The sequence below is a fragment of the Carassius gibelio genome, chromosome B25 (assembly GCF_023724105.1).
Source record: "Carassius gibelio isolate Cgi1373 ecotype wild population from Czech Republic chromosome B25, carGib1.2-hapl.c, whole genome shotgun sequence".
Classification (NCBI taxonomy): domain Eukaryota; kingdom Metazoa; phylum Chordata; class Actinopteri; order Cypriniformes; family Cyprinidae; genus Carassius; species Carassius gibelio.
Genome location: NC_068420.1, coordinates 16,582,002 through 16,590,187, shown reverse-complemented (window position 1 = coordinate 16,590,187; position 8,186 = coordinate 16,582,002). Strand labels below are relative to the sequence as shown.

Genomic DNA, 8,186 nt, shown 5'->3' with positions numbered 1-8,186 from the left:
TCACTTGTGTGAATCATTTCCATGAAAGCATTTCAGTTTACTGGAAGAGGAAGTGTGCAGCGACACACGAGTGACTGGAAACATGGCCTTTGATGTCAACAGATCTGTATCATAGTTTCTCCTCCATTTTCACACCCTTAGACCAACCTTTGCATCCACAGATATGAAGATTAAACAAGGTGACATGCTGTCTGAGATTAAACCAACCCTAAAGCTTGTAATTAGACCAAACTATTACTCATTCCATTAGAACCAAATGTAAGCATAATGATAAACGTAATCTCAACTTCCTTTTCAGAACTGACCCCGCTTACTCTTCTGACCTGTGATCAATACAGCATATCTACTGCATATTTGCATACATATATATATATATATATATATATATATATATAGATATATATATATATATCTATATATATATATATATAGATAGATATATATAGATATATATAGATATATATACAAATAAACTCAGCAAAAAGATTTTTCAGCATACTTATGGACAATTTTGGAAATTCCAAATAATCCATTTATTACTTAATTACTGCAATCACTCACCCTCATGTTGTTCCAAACCTTCTTTCAACTTCAGAACACAAATTAAGATATTCTTGGTGAAATCCGGGAGCTTTCTGACCCTACACAGACAGCAAGGGTAGGGTACTACCACAATCAAGACCCAGAAACATAGTGAGATTGGTAAAATATGACATCAGTGGTTCAACCGGCAACGAGAATACTGCTTGAGCACAAAGAAAACTAAAATAATCAGTTTATTTAAGAATTTCTGGCACGTTCATGACAGTCCCGCGATGCATGCGTGTGCATTCCTCTGCTTGTAAATAAGACGAATCTCTAGACGAACATCAGAATCTCTGCTCTGGTAATCTTGCCAACTATTATTTTATTCTTTGATTAAAAGAAAGTTCAAAATAACTGCATTTATTTGAAATAGAAATGTTTTCTACCAATTTAAATGCATTTACTGTGACCAGTTTAATGCATCCTTGCTAAATAAAATGTGTTAAAGCTATATAAAAAATCTTATAAGTTTTAATTTAAATAGCGGCCATGCAAGACATTAAAATAATCTATTCAAGCATTGATTATAAGTGGGGACTTTTGAGTAAATGGTTAATTGTTATTTAAACTGGTAATAACGTCATGTTAAAAACAGCCGTGGAAACTTCCTGATGCTGTAACAAAGGTGTATTTACTGAGAATCAATCATTTTAATGTAACTCCTTGATTAAGATTATGTGAAACTGATAAGTGAGGGTTGGATCGGTCACGTACACATCCTGGAATATTATCTGATTCACTTCAATGCAGTGGGAAGACCGAAGCCGCATCATGTGATTGCAATCTTGTACGGTGTGTTATAAAAAGTTGCAGTATCATGGTAAAATAATGCCATCAGATGATAATGTGTGACAACCAGCCTGTTGTCTGTTGCTACTGAATGAATAACAGCTAAACATTGAGTCTGTTCACGGATAACATGTTTAATTGTTATTTTTATACCATTAAATCGCTTGTTTACAATTTTTTACGCACCTAATAACCTAAATTAGTGTTTAAAGAAACTGTAAATGGTTTTGAAATTTTATACCAACCTGAATGGCATTATTTAGTGTTTACTGTAAATCAAGAGCTCAATTTGTGAGTGTTATATTGGTTTTTTAAGGCGCCACTTGCTCAGCCGATGGCATGAGCTTGGGGTGGGATTCAGTGTTTGACGACCAATTGCAGACATGAGAGTTATTTTGTTAGGAAACATGTTCGAAAATAATCAGCAGTGCAAACTTGCCACCTTTAATCAAAATTCATCGCTATGAATCCAAAATTTCTATTTTGGACATTTCTATCCACAAGTATTTTTAAAGCGTTGAGTAGCCAATCACAGGCATCACTGTTGGAAGCAATGGCCAATCAGAGGCGTTTACTGTAGGACTACAGAATCTGCTCTGAATTAAATTATGTTTTCACACAAAAAGGTTCATTTACTGAGCACTACACCCTAATCTTCCTTCTTCTTTTCCTTTTATTTTCATCTTCTTCTGTTCTTGAGACCATGGCAGCCTATAAAAACAGTTTGTATGAAAGTTATTAAATTTGGCACACTGATAGAGGACAGTCTTAACAATCAGTGGCCAGGAGATGGGTGTTTTTGCTTATGACTAAAGAAACAGTTTGGCCAAAAACCACAAGACTAGTCTCTTTAAATTCATTGTGACGTTGCGTTGAACAATATCCATTTTTTTAATGTCGGCCATATTGGGCAACAGCAATTTTTAATACTGTTGTAATATACTATATTTTACAAATGCATGGTGTGTCATCAGCACCATGTCCTGAAGGTACTCAAAAAGGTAGACTACTCTTTGTTTCGTTTTGCCTATTGTCATGAAACTGGTCTCTATATTTTTTGAACATTAAACATAAACATTGAAAACATGTTTTTTTTTTTTTGGTTAAATCCTTTTCAATTAACTCCTCCTAGACCAATGGTTCGATTTTTACCAAATTGGAGTCGACAGATAAAGCTGTTTTCAAACTGCATCTGATTCTTTCTCTGCAGAGCTTTGACTCGCCTCACACTGGCCACACCACATCCATAACCACAACCATAATTTGGTAACAGTGCCACCTATTGGTCAAAAGTGACAAACCAGTGGTTGTATTTATCATTTACAATTTTGCCTAAAATGATCTCCAAATGTCTGTTTACTTATTTTTGCAGCTGGTCTGATGCTTGCATTTGAACATTTCGAGTTAGTAATTTGAACAAGGTGAATTTGAAATTTTCTACTGTTTTAGATATTCTTATCATTCTCTGTATTAATTTCCCTTAACTAAAACTCATGAGGTAAATTTTGCACAGATTAGGGTATGTTTAGAGTCTTATTAATTAAAAAAAAAATTGTTTTGTGCCATTATGACATTCTTCGGCCATTATGTAACATAATGCATCATTTAAAAAATATATATGTATGGATTTAAATCAAAGCATTTTCATTCTTATTTTGACGAATGTTGACGATGGTTCAGATGTTACAGACTACACTCAACAGAAGCCGATCAGACGATCAACACAACAGCATAAAGCTGCACTTTTTAACCTGTCTCCTGCTGCAGTTTGTTTTTTGGTTCTGGAATTGACATTCAACTTTCTCATTGGACGATGATGCCACCTACTGGTCAGATGTGGCAGAAACTTATAATCAGTTGATCATTTTTGTGCTAAAAAACAAAAACTAAAATACTTTCAAGCTGTAAGAGATGCAGTGTAAATGTTAATGGATAGATGCCCAAAACTTATCTGATCTTGGCTTGCACGCGTCACATTGCACCGCAGAATCACTGTTATTCTGACTATTTTATGTTTTACAGTCTAAGTGCTGTATTCCAAACAATATAGGTTAATCTCAAATTGTTGGCATATGATCTACACATTTGATATTGTAGTTTTATTCTGTGCTTAAAGAAAGCACCAGCTAAGCCTATGTATTATACCTACACTATAGTAATTTCTATTTCAAGAAAAGGAGCAAAAACTATTTACAAGATCATCTTGCTTGATATTATATTTAAAAATATAAAGATCTTAAACCACTGAGACAAAACCACCTTTGCAGAAATTAAAGAGAAGTTTAAAAAGTGGGATTTTTTTTTTTTTCAATTACCAAATAGTGAGAACATGGGCAGTGAGGATATTCAGTATTCTGGCTTTATTCATTATTATAGACTGAGTATTATTACTGTTATTTTAGAGTTATAGAGTTATTACTGTTATTAGTCTTGAGAGCATCAATTCAAATGAAAACGGGAATTCTTCACATCGCTTTCCAGTGTGTTCAATGTTTTCATTGTCCTGGAAGAGGAGGTTCTCATGGAAAACGTGGGAGACTTTACAAATGCATTCATTGTCCTCTTTCAAGAAAAAGAATGACTGTATAATGAGTTAAAATACAAGTCTGAGTTTATTCAGAAGCTCCTCTTGAACCTCGGGACTGAGAGCAGCGGAGAAGTGCAAAGTCTGAGGAACAAGTTACTGTGCATGTAAGTGGAAGATCAGTGAACACTTGTAAGGGAAAAAAGTTAACTTATTTCAGTTTTATCATAATGGTGTTTTATGATCATTTGCATTCCCGCCGGTCTTTATTATGGTGTTTTCAGATGTGTGATGTTTAAAGTGTGAGCTGAAGATTTAAGAGCACTTAAAAGTGTGCTTTTTGGATGTTTTTCTTTCCAAAAAAATTATGCATTAATGTATAAATGCATAAAAAACGATGTTGCCTATGTTTTGTTTTGTTTTTGGTCTCGCCTTAAAAATGCATTGTCATTATTCTTTTTATATTATTATGATGTAGGTATAAAACTCTATTATATAAGAAGTTGGAGAAACATTTGATTCTGCAAATCTATGCACATAGCATGGAGTGTTAATGAAACCCTTTTGTGTTTCTTGTTTTTCAGCTTTTTCGTTATATCATATCTTGTAGTGCGTCTAAAAGATTTGACTAAATCGAGATGCTGCTGATCATCGAAGCTCTTCTTCTCATTTCAGCCGCTCTAGAACAGGTAAGCTTGTATGAATATTACAGACATGAAAACTGATAATGTGATCATCTTGATTCCCACAGGGTCACAGAGCTGCTGCTGAAGGACTGATCTATCCATTCAACATGGCACTGAACTCAGTTGATGACCAGTATGATGGATGTACAGAAGACATGGCTCACCTGGTGATGACAGAATACCTAGAGAAGGAACTCAACAACTCAGTTGCGTTTAAAACAGCTTGGGAAGAAGCTGAAAACAACACCTCGGCCGCCAAAGAAGACTTGACAGAGAACCATTTAATTGCTATTTACGTGTACACTGATAAAGAAGTATACCGTGAGTTCAATAACGCTGTCCGCAGAGAGAAAGACAAATACAAAAACATGACATACCCATGGTATTCCCTTCATTTTCTGTTAACTGAGGCGATACAGCTTCTGAAGAAAACACAGCAAGGCTGTAAGTCGACTTATCGTGGGACAGATGTTGAGTTTGATTCAGATGTTCTGAACGCAGAGGTCCGTTTCGGCTCTTTTACATCCTCGTCTCTCAATCGTACAGTAGCTGAAGGTTTCGGAGATGTGTTTTGTTTTGAAATCTACACTTGTGAAGGTGCCGAGGTGGCAAGTTATTCGAAGTTTCCTGACGAGGACGAGGTGCTGATTCCTCCGTATGAGACGTTTAAAGTCGCTGCTGTCAGGAACAGGACAGATCAGAAGGATCTCTGGTGCCAAACTGTGTTCACGCTGGAAAGCTCGGGGAAAAGCAGCGACCTGAACTGTAGGCTGTTCAACAGTGGAAACCACGTCACTGGTTTTAGTGTTTTACTAATTTTAACATTACTTTGCAAAATTTTTACCTGCTGACTTGCAGATACTGTACGTTTCCTGTTGATGAACTTTGAATTGCTTGTCAGATTTAACTTGGGGACAGTTGATACAACTTTTCATAACATGAACTGAATTTGGTTTTCTGAATTTGAGTTAAAGACACCTGAATACTTTTCTTTTTATATATAGATTTTACACCTCTGTTCTTGTTTCATGTGCACATTGAGAATATTTTCTATTTATCCAGAAAGAAGGGAAGTGAATTGTCATACTACGACAATAAATTTCATTATTAAATTAAGTAGGCCAGTTTAAAACAAACTCATTTAGGCACTTGACAATAAACACAAAACACAAGAAAGTGCATGCTCTTATAAAGGCCAAATGGACAGACAGGTAAGAATAAATAAATAAAATCATGTCGTCTAATTTGAATTCTGAACATTCATATAGTAAAAAAGAAAGTCTGAAGGCCAGTTTCTGTACTTACAAATATTACCTTGATTATGAAAAAATGTTTACCACCATCTTTGGACAGGAAAACAAAACATAAACAGAGTAAATGGTCACAATGCTGTGAACCTTTTGTTTATTGACACTGATTTGAAAAGAACTGTTTTTATTAGTTGTGCTTGTATATTCGTTTCAATTAAAATTCAAAATATTCCTAACAAGCATTTATTAATAAATACTTTAATTAAATGATTAACTTAACCACAAAAGATGACAAGGTACCATAAATACAGTACATAACAAAAATATTTTGTGACCGTTTTTAAAACCACAATTCAACACAGTTTAATACTTTATGGTGCTTTATGAACTTTATCACACATCAAAATGACTGAAACTGAAAAAAGTCGAATGTTAATAAATGAAACCAAATGTAAAATATAAATGAAAGCACTAAAAATGATCTCAGTGATGCAAGACTGTAAATGTGCTTCACTATGGTAGAGTCTGCTATACTGCAATCAGGATTTTTACCGACTACCGTATTTTTCGGACTATAAGTCGCACCTGAGTATAAGTCGCATCAGTCCAAAAATACGTCATGATAAGGGAAAAAAAACATATATAAGTCACACTGGACTATAAGTCGCATTTATTTAGAACCAAGAACCAAGAGAAAACATTACCATCTACAGCCGCGAGAGGGAGCTCTATGTTTTCAGTGTAGACTACAGGAGCACTGAGCAGCACAGAGCGCCCTCTCGCGGCTGTAGACGGTAATGTTTTCTCTTGGTTCATGTCTCTTAGTTCATGTCAAATTAATTTTGATAAATAAGTCACACCTGACTATAAGTTGCAGGACCAGCCAAACTATGAGAAAAAGTGCCACTTATAGTCCGGAAAATACGGTATATACTGTATAAATCCAGTAAATGTGAAAAAAGTTATAATTATGCTTACTATATAATGCATATGTTTAGGCTTACAAAAAAATAAAATGTCTATAAGAATGAAGTTTAGTGTTTTTTTTATTATTATTATTATTATTTTTTTTTTTACAGATTTGATGTGCAGTAAAAATGTATTTATTTATTCATTTATTAAAAAAAATTTATTCCAACCTCATATTTCAAATACATACTCTATGTATTCCAATCTAGCAATAGACAGACCAATCTAACCGTAGTCTGCTTAACACAAAGCTAATCCTATTACCATCTGTAAGCGCCAAGCACGTATTTTGTCTCCAGATTGTCCTGCTGTCCCGGGACGCTTCGGGTGTCACAACAAATACGGGCAGAACATACAAGCATGACCACGTATTGGTTGTAAAAAATATGCATATTCCTCTCTTCAATGGAACTGTTCAAGACGTCTTAGTGGAAATCCTCAATGTGAAGATGTTTGGAAGTGGCACCAAGAAGTGGTTTATCAAGAAGAATAAAAGACAGAGGACTAAAGGAAGAAAGCCTGTCAACAGGAAGAGAAAGAAATGGGTTGCTAAGGTCCTGAAGCAGCACAGGGAGATGATCCTGAAGGAACTGGATGTCAGCAAGGTGCTGCCGTACCTGGTGTACGACAAAGTGTTTTCTCTCGGGGAATACAAAGAGATACTGGGTCAAGAGTCCAGAGAGAAACGAGCCGAGCTCTTCCTGGATCAGCTGTCACTGAAGAGCCCGTGTGCGTTCACCTCCTTCTGCTCCGTGCTGGAGGAAGTGTGTCCTCACCTGCTCACCTGCTTCCTGTTGGACTGTGAAGGTAAATCAGCCTTAAACTAGTAAGCTGTCTATTTAAATCCAAGGTGGGCAAACCTCATGAAAACAGGTCCCATTTCATTCCAAACAAAACTAACTAAATGAATAAAAAGGCTACATGAGGGAAAATGTAATATTTTTAAGCATTTCTTGCATTTTTGTTAACAACAAAAATAGATATTTTCTTATATATGTATCTTTCATATTTCACATATGAAAATATCTATTTTTGTTGTTGGTTTCCATTACAGTGAGATTTTTTTCGCAATACAGTCATGACAAATTGGAGGAGACGGTTAACTGGATAATCATGTTATTTTGCACAAATCTTATTCCATACATTTTATACACACACACACACACACACACACACACACTCAATATGCACTCACTGACCACTTTATTAGGTTCACCTGTTCAATTGCTTGGTAACACAAATTGCTAATCTGCCAATCACATGGCAGCAACTCAATGTATTTAGGCATCTAGATGTGATGAAGATGACTTGCTGAAGTTCAAACCGAGCATCAGAACGGGGAAAAAGGGGGATTTAAGTGACTTTGAACGTGGAAATGCTGTT

General features: G+C 35.3%; 1 protein-coding gene across 1 annotated transcript; it reads left to right on the top strand.

Annotated features, from left to right (window-relative positions):
* The first annotated feature begins 4,536 nt into the window (after window positions 1-4,536).
* On the top strand, window positions 4,537-5,435 carry LOC128013824 (GPI-linked NAD(P)(+)--arginine ADP-ribosyltransferase 1-like). The gene is made up of 2 exons (XM_052597001.1): window positions 4,537-4,587; window positions 4,650-5,435. The coding sequence occupies exons 1-2, from the start codon at window positions 4,537-4,539 to the stop codon at window positions 5,433-5,435; spliced, it is 837 nt and encodes a 278-aa protein (XP_052452961.1).
* The last annotated feature ends 2,751 nt before the right edge of the window (window positions 5,436-8,186 follow it).